The 21,523-nt window shown below is 35.4% G+C and overlaps 1 protein-coding gene across 1 annotated transcript in view; it reads right to left on the reverse strand.

The window, feature by feature from the left end:
* The window catches only part of LOC129235923 (neuropeptide CCHamide-1), a 38,954-nt gene extending 17,911 nt beyond the window's left edge, over window positions 1-21,043 (reverse strand). Inside the window, exon 1 of the mRNA XM_054870005.1 lies at window positions 20,810-21,043. Within this exon, the coding sequence (XP_054725980.1) occupies window positions 20,810-20,873 (64 nt within the window). The 5' untranslated portion in view covers window positions 20,874-21,043. The remainder of the gene's footprint in view (window positions 1-20,809) is intronic.
* Between the last annotated feature and the right edge of the window lie 480 nt (window positions 21,044-21,523).

A 21,523-nucleotide genomic window follows, 5' to 3' on the forward strand; every position in this document is an offset into this window, starting at 1 on the left:
GTTGGAACAAGTGTATTGATGTTCAGGGAGATACTGAATAATATGACACGGAAACGCAAATCAGCGAAGAAGAGAGCTCTATACTCGTAAAACTAGCGTTTTGGCATTGAAAAATTGACGAATATATCATAACCATAGCTGCGTTATAACTGGGTACTGTGCTACTGCATCATCTGATTATGGCAAAACACAATTTTCCCCTGCAAAAGCTGTCAACATAAAATAGAGGTGGAATCAACTTACTGCAGTCAAATGCAATACCATTTGTAGCCACGCTATGTGCAACCCACCAATCTGGCGGAGATAGCGGAAGTAGAAGTATCGGACCTCCTAACTAGCATAGTAACATATTAACATAGTAAGGATAACATCCTGATTAATAAAAGGATGTCTCCCCTCTTGAAGTGTGTTTTTCTCATGTACGCTGCCATTATTATTTAATAATTCAATCTATCCCTAATATTTAAGAAATATTCGATACGAATGTGGTTGCACATTTTGTTTATATGCATGCAATCGGCATATATGTACGCCTTAGCTGAGAAAGGTGCTTGATTTTTGTTAAAAAAAAAAATTATCAGGAATTGTAGATGAAATTCCAACACAAAAAAAAATAAAAGGTGCATATACAGCAATAATATAAGCGGAAGTGCACATGTATCTTATTCTCGTTAGAAAGACACCAATATAACTTTTCCAGTCCTTCCACCACAAACCATACCTTACTGCTTTATAATAGTATAATTCTTTGAAAATACTCTGACTTAAGGCCATTAGGCTTTTAATTTTCGGCTTATGATCTTAGTCCCTTAGCCTACCATAGCCGCCAACATTTACTGCAAGCGCCGATTTGTGCCCCACAAACTCAACTCCATAATTTCGTAAATGATATACTGCTACTATTAGCGTAAAAGCTCTATAACCTTACATAAACGAACATCAATGGCACACAACAACAGTAATAATGCGCAAAACTACGTAAGGAAATGTGAATACAGAAATGTTATGCTAAAAAAAAAAACATTCCTGCACTCATACGAGCGTTTGGGAAGGTGAGCACATGTGTTAGTAAATCTTATTGAAATGAATGCGGCTAAGTGTGAATGAGTTGTGTGAGTCTGTGTAGATATATTAACAATACGTTGAATGCTAACCAAACTACAGGTACTTCCATGGAGAGTTATTTGTCATGGCTTATGATCGCACATATAATGCACGTTGCCAGCTGAGAGCGTACATATGTACATGTATATATATATGCATGAATATGTAAAGGGTGTCTTTTAAGCGGGCAAGTACACGAACGTGTAGGGTCGCGAAGTCCTTCTGGCCACGTTTGGATAGGAGGCGTGCGAGGGATATCCTGGGGATGACAAAATGCCATCTCTCAAATTTCGTGGGCATCATCACGGGGCACTGTCCGCGAGGTACACATGCCGTGAGACTCGGAATTACTTCGAGTCCTTTTTGCGTCAGCTGTATGGAGGATGAGGTGGAATCATCTCAGCACCAGCTCCTTAGCTGCCCAGCCTTCGCGGGACTAAGATTCAAGTATCTTGGTTCTCACTTCTTTTCTGCGCCTGCTGATATAGCAGGTGTTGATAACAAAAATCTGATGAATTACATCAGCAACATAATGAGGTTAACACAACCGCAGACTAGTCACCGTTCGTAGTCCACAAACACTCACCACTCCCCATCCCTTCCCTTCCTCCCCCTTTTTTTTTGTCCTTCAATGGTATCACAAGGGACGAACCAAACTATTTCGTCCAAGTGGGCCCTACTCTCTGGGCAACCATCACAACCTAACCTAACCCAACCTAAGAGGTGCATATAGGACTTTTTCTTTTAAACAAAACCTAAGAAACAATAAATTTTCTATATTTTTTATTAGTTTTGTTGTAGCCGAATGCGTTGGTGCGTGACTACCATTGGGAAGTGTACGGATTCGAAATCACGGATACGAAACACCAAATGATAGACAACAAGTTTTTTCCGATTTCTTCTTAACTACTTTTTATAAAAATCATTCGCTCGGCGCAGTTTTGTACCTACTAATAATTCGCCGTTTGGTTTGTCCGCATAGACTGGTGACTTCCTTAGAATTAGGTGACTAAAAGCTCGTTTAAGGGGTTATACGCAGTTATGACTTTCAAAAAAATCGATTTTTTTATTGCATTTTTGTAATGTACATATCGTCCCCTTAGTATATTATAACAATAGCCTATGTGCTCATAGGCTATTATTTTTTGATTGAATTTTTGGATTCTCCATTGTCGATTTTATATGTGGTCAAAATTTTGTCAAATTCTAGTTCCACAAAGTGGGTCAAAACGTCAGTCAAAAAATAATAAATATTTACAGACATAACGAGATTTGAGTGAGAGCTACTTTCGACAAAAAGTTTGAAATTCATTTTCTCAAAACATCAAAAAATGTATAGGCTATTTTAATACTAAGGGGACGATATATTCAAAAGTATACGCACGAAATTTGAAGTAGATCTAAGCAATACTTTCGGAGTTATACCTAAATATGTAGAGATGCCTCGGCACTTTTTATGGTAGGTATTGAAACTTTAAACGTGTTTTTTTCAAAACGGCATTTTTCAAGTCGGTGTACACGATATCTCGAAAACGGCTTGTTTGATCGGTCAACCGTTTTAACTCAATCTTTAAAGATACATTTTCTAGTAATTAATCGTTCCTTTTGTAAATCTGATACTTATTTTCCATTTTATAATCAATTTACGGCCAAATTTTAACGTAAAAGTCGAAATCATTTCTTTTAAAAGCTTCCATTTTGTGAAAATTCACTATTTTGATTAGCCGAACGATTAATTACTAGAAAATCTAATATATTAACAAAATTTGTTTGGTTTTTTGATTTCAGATAATCCAATCCTGAGTTACGATGTACACCGTAAATCGTCTTTTTTTAAAGGAGGTTCCAGAAATCGCCTGCAGCGCGCTCTATAATCAACATTTTCATAAATAAAAAATTTTGTTACGTTCTTGAAGGATACTTTTATAACCGCCAAAAATTTTCAAATTAAAATATTCTGAAGTTTCTTCAGGATAAATCCTTGACAACCCGTCTTTTATTTGCTTCATAACTGCGTATAACCCCTTAAGTTTAACACGCTGTATGACAAGCTGCACTGCCTTCCTTGATCATTTAATCCTTAAATGATAGGTACTGATGTCGGCGACCAGACAGATATACATGAAAATATACCAAAAAATGCGGAAGTTTGACATTGTCTGACGAGGGGTGACCTCTATTAGATGAAACTTTTTCACTTTTTTGATATTTGCCTGAAGACTCGAACCTGGGATCTTCACTCATCAACCCATGGGGATTAGTCGAGATTAATGTCAATATTCCTACTCAAAAAGTCACTGAGCCAGCAGTGCATATACCGTAAACAGTGTGAGGGGCTTTGAAAAATTTCAACAGAAATTTCAAAAATCTTTCCTTAGAAAACTAAATTGACAGATGGCCGCATCGAAAGTTCTATGCGTGTACAACAACACCCGTTATACACCTACATGTGTTTGAACATTGGTACTTTGGAGCAGCTGCAAGTGCGCAGACTACCTCAACAACCCCGCGAGTATTGCGAAATACAATGTGAACTTACCTATGCAGTTTCATTTCTTCCTATTATGATGTTATTTTTTCCTTAGAAAACGTGTGCAGAACTACAAGCTTAATTTTAGTCCACGTCAACTCAAAAGTATTTACAAAAAACCATTTTCGTCGAAGGTGATACTTTTTTCACCAGCTAACACGTTGTCTAATCGCACAAATTACTGCATATCCCACCTTCACTACTGACAATAAAAATAAAAAGTGCACAAAATCTCTTGGAATGACTGCATTTGCCAGTCTGTGCGTAAAGTAATCTTTTTATGGTACGCCTCGCTTCTGCCACGCGCTTTATCATGAAATTTTTTCTTACTCAACAGACATAAATAATGGGCGATGATATGAACTGCATAGATGCTAATGCAGCTGTGGCCTTATGCCACTGATGCGCTAATGCAGGCTAAGCCAAAAGAATTTGTATGAATTTGCAACAAAGCGGGCGTTGTTTTTTTGTGATTTTGATTTGATGATGGAAATTTTTTGTAACTTCTTAAATAACTACTGTAATAAGAAAGCCAACAACAGTTTCAGAACGTGTAATTAATCATTACTTGGTTACATTTTTAACTCTTTGCTAAATTAAAATCCAGCTCGAGTCTTATTCAATTAAATACATAGAAATGTATGATACTATTATATTTTTCTGTTCGCTCTATTAGTATACCGGTGATGAGAAGGGGTATATGAGAGGTCTCGACCGCAGTAGTTGACATTCGTTTGAAGCGTAAATATCCTATTTATCTAACGTCAAAAATGTTCGTACCGAAAAAACAGCATATCATAGCGTGTCATATATTGATCAATATTTACGGTAATCACGCTCCATCAAATACAACTTGTAAAGAATAGTTTCGACGCCCTCAAAGTGGCAATATCGACGTGAGTGATAAAGATTGCGAAGGGGCACCGACAAAATTCGAAGATACTCAACTACAATAATTATTGGATGAAGACGCATGTCGAACCCCTGAGGAGATGTCTAAAAAATTGGATGTTGACAGATCAAGTGTCGGTAAATGTTTGCACGCGATGGGAATGGTCCAGAAAGCAGGTAACTGGGTGCCACATCAATTGAAGGACAGGAATATCGAGAGACGTTTGGTGACGTGTGAGATGCTTCTTGAACGGCAGATAAGAAACGGTTTCCTGCATCGCATCGCCACTGGCGATGAAAAACGGATCTTTTGTGATAACTCTAAGTGTCGAAAATGTTGAAGCCTGCCAGGTAAACCAGATCCATCGACAGCGAAAAAAATATTCATGCTTCAAAGGTTTTGTTGTGCATCTGTTGGAATCAGAAGGGTGTCATCTGTTATGAACTCCTTAAACCATCTGAAACCATCACTGGCGATCGTTATCGACTGCAGCTAATGCATTTAAATCGAGCTCTCAAAGAAAAGCGGCCGGAATGGGACGGTAGACATGACAAACTGATTTTGCTGCATGACAACGCCAGGTCTCACGTTGCTAAATCGGTCCAGAAATATTTAGAGGGACTAAATTGGGAAATCTTGCCCTACACGCCGTATTCACCAGACATTGCACCATCGGATTACCATCTGTTCCGATCAATGCAGTCAGCTCTTATTGGAGAGCGGTTCACTTCGTACGAGAGCATCGCAAACTGGCTCAATGAATGGATCAATTCAAAAGAACTCAAATTTTCCTTCAGAGGAATCCGTATGCTGCCTGAAAGATGGAGTAAAGTTGTAACTTCCAATGGTACATACTTTTGACTAGGACAGACTAGGAGCGGTAGATTTCATTCTTATACGTACCATAAAATAGATGTGTTCATCGATGTTTTTCTTAGGGCTCAATGTGGGGCAGAAGAATATTTCATTCATGCCCTAAAGATTATTTTATCTATTCACATTAGATAAAAAGCGGCAAAAATAATATTATGTTAAGCAAAATTGTTTTAGTTATTGTATCAAACATATAAGTATTCTATCTACTCTACTTTTGTTTAAGGGGGAAGTCTACTGTGACAAGGGGAAAAACAGGCTTATTTTCCGGATTTTATTTCTAACAAAATATTGCTCGTACATAAAATCTATTTAAACTCTTATCTTTATTATATATTTAAGTTTTTGAAAAAAAAATTTTGAGTCAAAATATTCAAAATGGCCGCTGTGGCACTTCTGCAAGCGCAGGTCCGCTTTTCTATACGGTGTACACGATATCTCGAGTTCTGATAAATGAATCAGCTTAAAAATTTAATTATGTATTCTCTGTAATAGTGTCTCTCGTCTGACATAGGATTTTTTTGATATCGTTATTTGTTAAATTGTTATAAACAATAGTAACATCAATTTTAGGCAAAAAAAAGAAAAAAATTTCAAGAATTTTTTTTTCAACGCCAAAATTTTTTATCGACATAATCCTACGTCAGACGAGAGTCAATACTATGTATATGATAACAATATTTTTTTTTTTGTTTTAGATCACCGAAACGTAAGATTTCATGTACACCGTTTAGGCACCTAAGAAAAGCGGACCTGCGCTTGTAGAAGTGCCACAGCGGCCATTTTGAATATTTTGACTTAAAATTTTTTTTTCAAAAACTTAAATATATAATAAAGATAAGAGTTTAAATAGATTTTATGTACGAGCAATATTTTGTTAGAAATAAAATCCGGAAAATAAGCCTGTTTTTTCTCTTGTCACAGTAGACTTCCCCCTTAAGGGGTTAGGAGTAGTCAGAATTGGAATTTTTTAACATTTTCTTAAAGTAAAATAACTTAAAAATATTGTGTGAAAATTTAAATTGAATCCGAAAAATACTTTTCAAATTACTCAAGAATTAACAAAAGGCGCTCGGCGCAAAACTTTAAATATGTTTTTCTCAAAACTACTTATGTTTTTTGAACTGGTGATCACTGTAACTTAGAAACCGCTTGGTAGATTTTAATAAAATTTATACTGCTTATGAAAAACATAAAAAACTCGTGCCTGATCGAAAGTTTTTTTTTTAATTTAGATTTTTTTTAAACAATTAAATGTCTGTTTTTTTCTCTAAAATCTGAAAAATATTTCCTGAGGACGCTATATTGTTAATTTTGAAAAAAAAGCTTCGATCAGGCATAAGATTATCTATTAATAAAACTAATTTCTCTTATCCGATTGATTTAAGATGAATCTTCAAGGGCTTGTGATGATCACCGCAAGGGCCTTCTGGAGAAACGGGCTCCACACAAACAGCGATAACTTTAACAATAATTAATATTTTTTTTTAATTTTGCTAAAGTCAATTCGAAACATTTTTGTAAAACAAAAAAACAATTGACTAGCAAAAAAAATTATTGAAAATCATTATTTTTTCGGGCCTCTGACTAACCTAACCCCTTAAGTTTTCATAAAAACATGAATTATTTTATTAATGAGGCGATTTCCATGTATTACTTAGTCGTCTTCAGACGGAAAACTATAAATATATTTTATCTACTCATTGTGCCCGTAGTTGAAAACAATAAAACATACCCGAAAAAATCTCACTTTAAATGGTTAGTATGAAAATATTTTTTGGGTGCCTTTGTATGGTTAGAATTTTACCAATCAGTCAGTATTGCGAATTCCATGAGTTAGCAAATGAATAAAAACAAATCTCCACAAAAAATTATTTTTTTTGTACATGTTGTTATATGAGCTTACCAAAATAAAATGTAAGTATAAACATTTTAAATATTTTGTTTTTTGAGGCGCCCGGCATTTTTTGTTTTGTATTTACATGAAAACATGAACCGGCTTCTTAAGCATAACTTTTGAAGAATATTAAATGGAAGCAAAATTACTCATAGGTATATTGTTTTTTTTCACTCATTCTGGCAGTGCAACTATGTAACAAAGGGGAAATAGTCTATCAACCTCTACCGCAATCTAAAAGCATCCTCTGCCAGAGCACCTTAATTTACGTACTGTTTCATTTAATTCGGGTAATTTACTCGTTTTCTATTCGTTTCATAAATATATTATTTTATTCTGTAATAACCCATTGCGCTCTCTCGAAGCCTACTTTCCGAGTTTGCTAATGTCTGAGGGTTATGTCATTAACAACCCAAATCATTACTGTAAAAGTTTTGCTCCACTAAAGGTTACTCATGTGTCATTCATGTGTTTCGGCAGCACTTTTTACATAATCGCCCGCCTTGGAGGCCGGCCTCTTGGCAACAAGTGCACGTACATTTATTCTGCTATCAATGTGCAAAAAAAAAAAACAAAAAAACAAATCGAAACTTGTTGCTGTCATGTAACTGAGGGTTGAAAGGGAACTGTTATCTTCTTCGGCAAATGCCTACTTATCGGCGTCATTAACCATAAATCATTGTGTGTGTACGCACATGTCAATCGTTTAATTCTATGCTTAGCGTAACACATATTTGAAAGATGTCCTTAACTTATTGCCAACCGATATGCCTGGCACTGCTCACACATGTGTGTGGATATGCATGAGGGTGTACACATATGTACCCTGCAGTAAAAAATGGCGACAGTCTCCTAAACAGCTATTGCCGTATTAAACATTTCATGCATACAAGTGCAAAATGGATGGAGAGTTGAATAGTTGCTTAAAGAGTTGACCGCGGCTTTTGCTGCAGTTGCTTGCTCCAATCCGGTGTTCAGGATGATTTGCTTTTAAGTTTAAAAAAATATTTATAAGTTTTGTGCAGCTTTTTTTCTATACATTCTTTTTAAATATATCAAAATTTTGTGATTTTTTTGAAACAAACTATTCTAATTGTGATAAAATAAAAAATTTCAAGTTTTGAATTTAAGAATTTAGAATTATGTAATTTTAGAAAAATATTCTAAAGCTAGGTTAGGTTGTGTTGGCTGATCAGTAAAATAATCTCGTTTAGACCCCTAAGTTCCATTGTGTGGCCAGTGCTATGTATCTGGAGTAGAAGATATCAAATAATTCTTAATGTACGTCTTCGTGAGTTTTAACAAGCCGTTTAACCTTTTGCCAGCAATATCCTTCAAGGATGAAACATATGTTGATCCTGGACACATTTTTCGAGTTCTACAAAGAGCAGGGCAGTGGCAAAGCAGGTATTCGAAAGTACCCCTATCATTCGCTTCGTGGCATGTGTTACACGCATCGTTCTGGATTCGTCCCGTCTGACAGTGTGCCGTCAGTACTCCAACCAATATTTTACACTCTTTCCTAGCCAGTGATAAAATAAAGTTTGTAGTTTTGGTACTTCAAGCCCTTAGCATAATTTTGGCAGTTTTGTATGTAATAAAATTAAAAGGTTCTACTTTTTCAAGTTTATAAACCGAAAACTTCTTAATTTACGGCAATATTCTACGCTTTAAGTTACGTTAAGGTTAAGTTAAGTTATGTTAAGTCAAGCTAAGTTCAAGTATTTTTCCTGAGAAATTTAAAGCAATAACTAGGCTGCTCGAAATGTAACCACTTTAGAACGCGCCGTGCATATGGATGTTGAAAGTTGCGCTTTGTAAGACTTTGTCGTATAAAATTGCATTAAAACAATACCATTCCCTAAGACACCAGTTCTATGCCAGTTCAATTGATCGCAGGGTAAGTGCAATGGTCACACATATACATATGTATATATGCACTTCAGTGTATGTATGCACCTACTCCAATAATATAGCTCATTAAGCTCACATTGACTTTTAATAGCCAACTAGAATTAGTTAACTGTTGTTTGACGATACTCTGAAAAGCAATTAAGTTTTTGAGATTTTAATGGTGCTTGTATCTCGGTTCTATATAAAATATCTCACGAGGCTAAATAAAGAGCTTTATTGTTACGTGCTATGAGATTTAGTAAAGTTTTTAAAGTTAATGCTTTAAAAGATCGTAAGTAAATATGAAGTCAGTTAACAGTGTTTATGTTTTCGCACTTGCTTTAACTTAGAAAATTTATTTAATTGCTCTACTAAGCCTTGACTGTCAAAATTTAAAGCGCTATTTCCAATGTGACCTGTTTAATAATATAAACTCTACAAAGAACTGGCACGTATTTGATTTTTCAGTCCTCCGATATCACCGATGACAATCACTTTCAGTTTTACCAATAGTTTTTTAACCGCGATATGACAAAACTGAGGAACAATTTTTGCATTTCCCTACTCCGAACTATGCATCTCTTTCTAACAAATTAATAATGCCAATGCTTTTGCTTACTCATATCAGTCCCTTTAGAAAATAAGATAAATATTTGTCCAATTAGGCCTGTAGGTAAGAGCGGTCAAAGTGAACGCAAGAATAATAAAGTCCGATTTAGCCAGAAATGGTTTTGTTTTGACTACTTCAAGTATGGTGTTTCCATTTCATAAGAAAGCTTTTTTTGTTTTCCGTTTTGCTAACTTTCACGAAAGCAGAAACTTTCTGTATGTCCTGCCGTCTGGATAAGTTCTACATTTGGTCCATGTACGGTATAATTCTGGTGAAACGTTATTTTATTCTGCAAAATACTTGCACATAAAAATAGTTAATAACCACGAATGATAATTTTTGAATTTTCAAAACATTTTATATTTCATTTAAATGTGAAGGAAAATTAGATAAAATTAATATCGAAAACGAACTTGAGGATACAAATCTTTGTATAGGACGCAACACTTCCCATATATAATATAATATGAAGGGTCGGGGACGCATAAATGTGACGCCTAGATGTTAATAACGTAATAATTCCTGGACGATACTTTTTTATGCCAATATTAAAATTTGTCAAATAATGAGATGTACAATTTTAACTATAGAACAACGAGTTAAACTAATTGAAACTTTTTATGAATCAATTTAACAACAACAAATCGCATAATTTGTAATTTTTTGGTAGAAATAATCGTCCGAATGAGTCGACAATTTAAATTTAATAGACAAAGGACTGGTAGGCCAAAAAATATAATATGGCAGAATGAAAATATTGTTGCTGTAGCGCAGAGTGTTGCTCAACATCGATATATCGACGTTTTCAACAATTAGACATTAATGGATTGACTGTTTGGCGATTTTACATTTGCATTGACATCCTTACAAAATTGTATTAACACAAGAATTGAAGCCGACAGATCATTAACAACGCAATAATTTCTTGAATTGGTTCTTTGAACATGATTCTGGTTTTTAAGCAAAATTATCTTTACTAATGAATCTTATTTCACACTGGATGGATTTGTCAACAAACAAATTGCTTGCATATGTGGAGAAGAAAACTTCGATTAGTATAAAAAAAACCATTGCATTCACTAAAATGTATTTCTTGGCGACCTTGATTTTCAACAGGATGGATCCACAAGTCACACCGGCCGATTAATTTCACGTAATGGTGACATACACTACTTTTTGTGGGAGTGTTTGAAAGTAAAGTCTATGTGAATAAGCCTACCACGATTCCAGAGCTGAAATATAACATTCGGATCGAGATTTTTGAACTCAATGCGATAATATTTGAGCAAATCCTTGAAAATTTTAATTCTCGTATGACAGTGTTTTAATCTCTATAAGTTCTAATAACTAATGCTATGAGAAAGTAATAGCGTTCACAGTGAATACATTTTTATTGCCGCTCGCCCATCTGCTTCACATATAAGAATAATAATAATTGGCTTTTACTCTCTTTGTTGGCTGTTTGGCCGGTGCCTAATATCTAATGCGTGATTTTTTAGCTAATATCTTTTTAAACAGTTGGTTTAAACAGCTGCCGCACGTTTCGTGTTTTGTTTCACTGTCAAACATCTTCAGTTTGGTCTATAATTTAACCATGAATCGTCTTACAAACGAACAACGCTTGCAAATCATTGGATTTTATTATAAAAATGTGTGTTTTGTTAAGAAAGTTTAAGATCCACTTTTTTATCGAAAAATTGTGTTCAGCGACGAAGTTCATTTTTGGATCAATGGATACGTAAATAAGCAGAATTGTCGATTTTGGAGTGAAGATCGGCCAGAAGAATTGCAAGAGCTACCAATGTATCCAGAAAAGGTCACAGTTTGGTGCGGTTTATGGGCTGGAGGTATCATTGGACCGTACTTCTTCAAAGATGCTGCGAATCGTAACGTAACTGTGAATGGTGACCGCTACCGTGAAATGATATCCAACTTTTTTTTTTCCTTTTGTGGTTTCAGCAACATTAAAGCATTTATATGTGAGATACCGGCCGAAACATTTGAAGCGCATTTGAAGCGCAAATAATCTTCAAACATTAAATTATATGGACGATTTAAATAAAAATTTCATGCATTTTTCTGAGTTTTGCGTGTGTTTTTTTGAAAAGCTTTCCTATAGCTCTTTAGAATCACCCTTTAGTTTAGGCTGGCGCCCAGCCGCTGTCTAATTGCTCGCTACATCATGATTACGTCGCCGTAAAACGCATACAGCTCACTGTTCAATAAATTTTCTGTAGAATCTTTTTCACGAACACCCTAATCGCTTTCTCATTGGATCTTATCATCGTCCAAGATTCTGTCCTTTTGATAAGGCATGATGAAAATACTTATAATGTATAGTTTTTATTTTTTATTTTTTGCTTTTTAATTGGCCCACGTAGGTCCAAAGTAGTACTTGTTGAAAATAAATTCTTCGTGGGGCTTCAAGGCTGACATTATAGTTCTCAAATCAGCAAAGTCCCTCACTAGGCGTGTTGAGATGTGAATTCGCTGATTGCTTACGTCTATAATCGTGTATTCTCGCCAACATAATTAACTTATTCCTCCCACAAAAGTAGAGTGAGTAACGGCTGTGTATTGGCTACCTCGATTTTTGGAAGTAGCAGCTCTGATTATGAAAATAATACTGATGAACGGTTATGTATGTTATTGAGCATTTTTGATCAGACGGACTAACGGAAATTCAGTCATAAGGTGGTTTTTCTCCGATCTCAATAATGAGTATATTGAATTTAAATGAGATGAGGAGCAATACATGTGCCAAGGTAAGTTTAATTAAGTTATAATCGAGATGAATGTACAGGGTGCATATAGTAAATCGTTTTTCAGTAAGAGCGCTTCAACTTATTTTTTGAATAAAACACAAACGGTTTGACTTTTTTAACTAATTTTTTTTTTATTATCGAGTTTGATCATATACATTTAAGTATGAAATTCGATTTCTTTTGCATGACCACCGCGTGCACGTTTTACGAAGTCCAATCGTTGAACCCAATTTTCGACCACTCTTATGCATAAATCGGCCGAAATTCCAGCAATTTCGCGTTCAATATTGGCTCTGAGCTCACAAATCGTCGCCGGCTTGTTACTGTAGACCAATGACTTCACATAACCCCAAAGAAAATAGTCTAGAGGCGTCAAATCACACGAGCGCGGCGGTCATTCGACCGGTCCATTTCTGGAAATAATGCGCTCATCGAACTTACTCTTCAACAAATCAATTGTAGCGTGTGCTGTGTGGCTTGTGGCCCCGTCCTGTTGAAACCACATGTCGTCTAAATCCATACCATTCAATTGCGGCCAAAAATAATCGTTTGTCATGTCGCGGTATCGATTTCCATTCACAGTAATATGGCGATCGTTCTCGTCAACGAAAAAATATGGGCCAATTACGCCGCCGGCATGTAAACCGCAGCAAACAGTGATTTTTTCGGGATGCAACGGTGCCTCATGAATCACGTGTGGATTGCTTTCTGCCCAGTAACGCATATTTTGCTTGTTGACAAAGCCATTGAGCCAAAAGTGAGCTTCATCACTGAAGATGATTTTTTGGAAAAACAGCAACAGCAACAGAACGATTATTTTCATAAAAAATTTGCACGATTTGCAATCGTTGCTCAAGTGTGTAGCGTTCCATGATGAAATTTATACTAATGAAGTTTAAAATGACAAGCGAAAAATAAAAAATATTGCGTCGTTCGCCCTCCCTATCGGAAAAAAATTGAAGCGCACCTATTGAAAAACGCTATATTTGAGGACATGTGGATATATGGATGTAACTTCCCGAAACCATTATTTTTGTTTACTCTTTTTCAGATAAGGCGTGGAGGACTACAGCTTAACTCAAAAAATAAAAGGACGTCGCTAGATGTTCAAATCACAGCGATTCAGAAATCTCTAATTTTCCTAAGTGCGCCCGTTTATTCATTCATAAGGTTCGCCAAGAAGGCAGCGATGCAGAATCTGTTGCAAAACACAAAAAACAAAGGGATCTCTCTGACATTGTCCGGTTTGCAGAATTTATTCATAAAGTGTAAACGATCATTGACGAGGGCCTTTCAAAATCAGTGAGAGCCCTTGCGAACGAGCTTAATGTTTTCAAGGGTATTATCCGTCAAATTGTCTATGAAGATTTCCAAAATCTTACGTTATGTCCAGAAGATAGTTGATATCGGAACAAACACGGAAATATCGTGTTATCCAATCAATATGCCTTCTAAGCGAAATTAAACACTTTGATGCGCCTGGGATCTTATGGCTTTTTTCTGACGAAATAAATTTTGACTAAGCCGGTTCCTGTTGCCATGCGTACGAGGTTCCCAGCCACTGTTATGGTTTGAGGTGTTGTGAGCAGTACAGGACATGCCATGCATACACAGTTCATTTCGAGTGAACTCTGCTGCATATATCGAGGTTCTAGAGGCAATAGTGACATCCTGGATTGATAGTCTTCGAGGTGACAGCCCATACATCTTTCCAAAGGACTCTTCCCCTTCACACAAAGCGATGGCGACACAATATTGGATGGCTCAAATTTTCATTGACCAAATAACATCGAACTTATGGCGGACTAACTACACAGATCTTAACCTCTTGGATTACTATGTATTAGGTGAAGTTGAGCGTAAACCCAATAAGCATCTTCATAACATAATATTTTCTCTGATTCCATAATTGTGGTCAGTATGGATAAGGAGCATGCAATCGATTCCCGACCCGGATTGAGGGGATTAATAGAAATTTTATTGAATGAATTCATAAATATATAATAAGTTGTGTAAAAAATTCGGGAAGTTTCATTAAATTTTGTTCAAAATAAAAGCTAATTAGTTTTACTCTCAATTTCTTTAGCACTAACCGTATTTCTGAAATTATACTTACGTTGTATTTCTTTTCCTGGGTACATCATTTGTACCAATTTCGTTTCATTTATAATAGAGACACCACGATCTTCTTTTCTGTTTTAGAAACTACCGTTACGAGTATATTGCAGTTGGATATGGTCAAGATGAAATATGCATGCCAAACTTCATTTAAGATATTAACTTTTGATCGAGTTTTCGTGCATACGAAGGGCAGAAATGACTAAACCGACTCCTCTCATCGTTCTGAGCAGTTTAGTATATAGGTATATATCTGTTTCGGTTCCTTTGCTTACAACCGTTATGTGAAGAAAATAATACACTAGTGCGTGCTCAATACTCAAGTGCGCGTGGCAACAAAAATATCGAATATCAACCACAAATTAAAGAATAAAAACTATTTTTGTGTTGCAGGCAATCGGAGAACAAGTCTGATCTCGCTGCTGTATTAGGGATGTATATCTTCCAACTGTTCTATAAATGGATGGACTTACAGTTGAATGCTGCTTCTAGCTCTGGTAGAAAAACACTCCCTATGTATTTCATGTCCGTGAAAGAAGTTGAACCTTCAATTCTTGCGCTGCCACACACAAAGTACATACACTCACCTCTGGTGGCCTATCAGATAAGATTTAAGATAAGAACAGATAGAACCCGAGGACAAGAGTGAAAATACATATACATATCGCCACTAATCTGCAATGTTGATACGTGAATAATCTGAATTGGCGTAGATAGTAAAATGCAGCTGTCTTTTATGACCCGCTTGATGTCCAAAAATGCGCTAGCGCTTTGATCTGCATTCAACAATAAGCGTGGAAAACAAGCGAACCAAAGAAAAGCAATCATAACATATCACATAGGTTGTTCCAGCTATGCCGATGTGTAGGATTGTGTGCGTTTTTTACGTTTCCCCCATTGCGTAGGCGTGAGTATGCAACCAGCCGTGAATTCCACCGGTTCTGTGTCGCAGTAGTTGCCTCAAACGTTTAATATGTATTACTAGTAATGGTACACCTTGAGCAGTTCACATACATAGTACACAAAATTTTTTCTAAATGAATTTTTTTATTACTTGTAGATGATAGTGGTGGTTGTTTTCCAGAAGGGATTAATTTACGACAGCAATTAAAACTATTCATATACTCGTATTTGAAATGTGTGATGGTGTGTGGTAATATGTGCAAGTTATTGCTGTTTGGCATGCCGGTTATATGGCGGTAGGAACTCCAAGCAACACATTTGTGTTACTAACTACAACAAAAACCAGTTAGAAGCAAAATAAGTGTTGCACACCGGACGTTAGTCGATTTTACTTCGACGTCATGTCAATGCATCAGCCCCAACCTGACTCTATGTGTAATTGCAGGTATTTATATACATACATACATACATACATACATTCATACATACATATGTATGTATTATTATACATACTCTGCTAATATTATTTAATTTTGTTTTCCAGTCTGTCATTCAGTCCTTTTCTCATTACTGATTAGATGTATGTATGTATATATATATATATATGTATGATGTGTTTTGGGAGTTGTGCCAGTTACCACCAATACTCGTAGGTAGGTACCAATAGTGGGTTTTTAAATAAAATAACCTTATCCTGATTGTAAATTAACAAAGAAAAAAACTATTCATGTAAGCAAATTAATACTGAAAGTGCAACTTCTGGTAATCAAACATAATGTATGATCATGTTGAAGATTATGAAAATTTATTTGCATTTATTGGCATGAATGATGTACCAAACTGGAGAACACCCTGTACGGTTAGGGAAATTTTGCAATCAATCTATAAATAAATCTGATATACAAATGCATGACGTTTAGGTGGAGTGAATGGAGTGAAGAAATTTGGTATTTAATTACAGCGTGCAGTAATTTATTGCGCTACCAGAGCAATAATAAATGATTTGGTTGGAACACATATTTTAGTTAATAATATCGCCAATTTTAACTGTTTATTACACCGTATAACAGCGTTTTTGATGGCGCAATAATTCCACTCTAATATAATAATTCTACTCTGTGGTAAAAAGAAACAGAAAGTGAGAAAAAGGCTGGTTGTTGCATATCTTAATTTTCTGTGGCTTAAAAATTCATTGTTGAAAAAGGTTTTGTCTGAGGGGATTTCTAGTAAAATTTTATGGAAAATAATTTTCTAGAACATTTTAACCCTCTATCGACCCTGCAAATGTTATTTTTCTTCGACTTTAAAAAAAAGGAGCCAAAACGACCTTTTCGAGAGAGAGCTAATGGGTTAAAATGTTCCTAGTAAAATTTTACCATATGTTTCTTAGCACCATGTTTCGCTTCGATATATATTTTAACTCTTTTTTTTAATTTTTTCTAAAAACACTTATCATAAATATTGCAAACTTAAAATGGCCATAGCAAAGATTTTTGACCAAAGAATACAAATCGATTTTAAGATTTTGCTAAATATGTATATATATAATTGGCGCATACACCCTTTTTTGGGTGTTTGGCCGAGCTCCTCCTCCTATTTGTGGCGTGCGCGTCTTGATCTTGTTCCACAAATGGATACACCTACAGTGTTAAACCGACTCCGAACGGTAGATATTTTTATGAGGAGCTTTTTCATGGCAGAAATACACTCGGAGGTTTGCCATTGCCTGCCGAGGGGCAACCGCTATTAGAAAAATGTTTTTCTTAATTTTGGTGTTTCACCGAGATTCGAACCGACGTTCTTTCTGTGAATTCGGAATGGTAGTCGCGCTCCGACCCATTCGGCTACGGCGACCGCCAGCTAAATAAGCCCAGGTATGTAATCCATATGGGGCGGAATGATTGCCCCCAGATAATGACCCTCAAATTGTTGCACAGTGTTATTTGAAGAATCTGATACAAATTATAAACAACTTAAACTCCTTCGGGTCAAAATTTTGTAAATCCAAAATAATGTAAAATTAATATTCTGGATATTAAGTAAGTAATAAGTAAGATAAATGTTTTTCTTTACAGAATTTATCTTGTGTTTTTAACGCACACATTTTTTTTGGAATTCAAAAAGCAGTGATAATCATTGGCAGTTCAATAATAGTAAAGTGTCTTTCAAAAGTCGCATATAGATGACAGTAGTGAATAATTCCTAGACGGTACCTTTTTTATGTGAGCATTGATATTTGTCAAATAGCTAGCTCAACATGGTCGATATTTAAGAACAACATATTGTAAAATTCGCGATTTTTTTTTTGGTGGAAATAATCGTTCGAATGAGTCGATAATTTAAAGGTTGGTGAACAAATTTCAAGAAACTGGTTCTATCGAGGATAAACAAAGGACTGGTGGACCAAAAAATAGAATATTGCAGAATGAGAATATTACTATTGTAGCGCTAAGTGTTGCTGGACTGTCTTCAATATCGATATCTCCACGCTCTCAACAATTAGGAATTCAATTAGCACAAGAAATGTTTCGTTTGCACAGAAATTTCGTGAATCTTTAGTGATGAGGGATGGAGTGTGAATCCATTTCACACTGGATGGACTCGTCAACAAACAATAATGCCACAATATGCGAAAGCATTGAATTATTGCGATCTAAGTTTCTTGGTGGTCGATTAATTTTGCGTAATGATAACATAAATTAGCTACCTAAATCATACGATCTAACTCCACTAGACTACTCCTTGTGGAGTTTTTTGAAAGTAAAATCTATGTAAATAACGACGATACCAGAGTTAAAACAAAACCTTCGGAGCGATACTGCTGAATTCCATACTCATGATGTCATTTGTATTTTAAAAAAATGGTGAAGGCTGACAGAAATTAAATGTTTACATGCTTTATTTTAAGGTATTTAAAAGACCCTTTATATCGATGTATGCTATATAAGTACATACATATGTAAGTGCTGCTGGAATTGCCTTAATCTTTATTTTAATTATTATTATTAATCCTCAATAAATTTTTTTTATTATACATTTTTTTTTTTTTTTGTATTTTTTCCATAAAATTAATTTATGTGGATTCTAGGTACAAAAGGTGAGGAATTCCATTCACTAGGTTAATGTAGGTCAGGTTAGGCAGGCTGCTTGTCTAAGACTAGACACTCGGTAGCCTATTGCTAAACCTGAATTTGATTTCCACCTCCTAACTAAGTTGCTTAAACCACTTAGATCTTTTTAAGAAGGTAACTATTATAGTAAATTTAGTAAAACATTTTGCAACTTTCCTTCTTCATAGAAATAATCGTCAAGATTTTTGGAGCGACTTCTTTGAAGTGCAGGTCACTCACAGAGGAAGTGTTGTACCGACTCAATTTCTTCTTCATCTCTACAACTCCAGCAGAAGTCATTGTGAAGTACATCCATTGTATTGGCTAGGGTGCCAATAGCACAGTGACCCGTTATAACACCTGTGAGGACACTGGTAGTGGATCTGAAATAGACATTTTATCCTTTAAGATTAATTGTTGGCCAGTGCGCTTTGGAGACCCTGTAGTTAGTAGTCAAAGACCACCTTCTATTGGTTTCCACAATTAGGCTCAAGTCATTCGCAATGTGCAGTTCGGTTAGAGGAATACTTATGTCCTCTACCACTCGCTGAAGGTCAAGCTCAGAGCCTTTCCTTGTACACTCACCCGCTCTTTCATTCTATTCACTACAAATATTGCACTGCGCGAGAAGAAACATTTTTCGAATATACTTTTTCTCAGGCTTAGTCAAGTAGAAAAAATCCACATATTCCGAATTTTTAATTGGCCTCCAAAACCTGGACTCAGGATCGAAAAACCCATTTTTAATAGGTTGAGCTACACCCTATAACTTTATATTTCTTTATGCGCTGAAAAAGTATTTGTGTGTATTTCATTAAAAAAATATTTAGCTGCTTATAATGAAGAATGTCGGAGCATGAAGGTAAAACATAAGAGGAATTTAAAACTTGTGCAAATTTTTTATTTTGAATAACGTTTTAAATTATTGTTTTATTTACCAGTTCGACCCTTTTTCTTCATTCAGAGTGCGATATAAGAGATTTTTCATAAAATTCTACTATAAGTCTCCTAATATACTAAAGATCAAAATTCAACTTAGACGCCAGAAATAAGTTAAAACGGTAAATGTCTTTAATGGTTAATTTCGTTAGAGACAAACAAAATCCATCTAGTGATGAGTTAGAATGTGCAGAAGAGTGCACACTTTGACCCTCTCGAAAATAAATTGCAGATTTTATGCATTTTGTGCCTGCCCTATCAGAATCTAATGTCAGAACCTTGTCTGTTTTTGGGTTGTACAGTGCCGGAGATGACGCGGAATACAATTACGTTAATTGTTGTGTTATCCGCATTTTAATGAGCTGCCATTTCGACCACCATAGGTTGCTTTGGAAAAATATAAAACAATTGATCCAAAGACCTCAACTGGCACGTTGTCGCAAAAGTTGGAATAAAGTGAAAAATTGCAGTTTGTAACTGATGCTATGCTGCTCTATCGGAGGGTTTTAAGCAATTCAAACATCGATCATAGATAAAATTCTCGTATCCAAAAACCAAGTACATAAAAAAAATGTATCAAAATTAAAAAAAAACACAAAACTAATAACTAAAATCAAAAATAAGAAGGCTCAAAATCTATTTTGAAGCTTTGCTTGCATAGACTTTTTTGTTCAGAAAGGGTGCTATGACCTAGAAAAGAGAGATCTGTGATTTAGTAGTACAAGCAACACCATCCGGTATTATAAAATCACTAGAAACCCTTACAAATATTTGTAGTGAATAAATCAAAGAACTGCTGCTTACTACTATAGGCCAAATACTCGTTGTACATTATATTATCTTATTTCGGAAAAAACTGATCGAATATTTCATATTGAACGCTCAATATAATAGCTTATGCATTGTTTGCTATTGCTTCATAATTCAAAATTATACTTTCTAAATTTTTTCTGAAATTTTCCCATTTTGATACTATTGTTACTAAATAAGCAAATTTATCCGAAGGTGTCACCAAGAAAATTGTATTTCTCACAATCCCCATGTTGTTTTATTATTCGAGAGCTGCAGATTTCTTCACTTTTTTCATAAAGGACTGAAACTCCTAACTTTGCTGAATTTCATCTGGTTTTATCATTCTGGTGAAACGCTAAACATATGTTTGTATATTAATTTACCTTTAACATCCGGCGAAAAAACTAAACCAATATAAAGAATTGCAAAAACGGTTGTGCGCCACATTTTTCCAATCTAAATTTTATTTACGAATTAATGAAAACGAAATATATCACTTTCAGTTAAACATTTTTATTTTTCACAATGAAATTGCACTTGCTTATATTTTATTTTTCCGTGTTCACGGTTTTTAGCTTTTTCCACTCACTACTGAAGCAACCGTTATACTTTTAAAATTCACCTTTGGAAACGTTGTGGACGAATAGGAATAAGCATCGGCTTTTATAGGAAAATCTGAAAAGTATGTAGTAGAATTCGCCGCCATCAAAGTATAAACGGCACATATTAGAAGTGACAACAGCAGCAGCAGCACACAACAACAGCAACAGCAGGGAACTCGACTGTCAATATACGCTACGAACAACACATACGAGAATATTCATATTAAACACATTAAAGGTGTTCGCCATCAACAATGTTAAACAGCTTAAATAACAGCACAAGCAACAGGTTAACAGCTGACGCAACAGTACGCGGCATATTTAAAAGTGATGCCAGCAGCTACGTCAGCAGCAATGCAAAATGCAGGCGCACTGTGCGTATACGTTACGAAGGGAACAAACGAGCATTGCCGAGCGAGCTAACAGCAAACCAAAACGTTTCGCATATACATACATACGTGTATGAATGTGAATGAAATATAAGTGCTTGGGTGT

This window comes from Anastrepha obliqua, chromosome 1, assembly GCF_027943255.1.
Source record: "Anastrepha obliqua isolate idAnaObli1 chromosome 1, idAnaObli1_1.0, whole genome shotgun sequence".
NCBI classification, from domain to species: Eukaryota; Metazoa; Arthropoda; class Insecta; order Diptera; family Tephritidae; genus Anastrepha; species Anastrepha obliqua.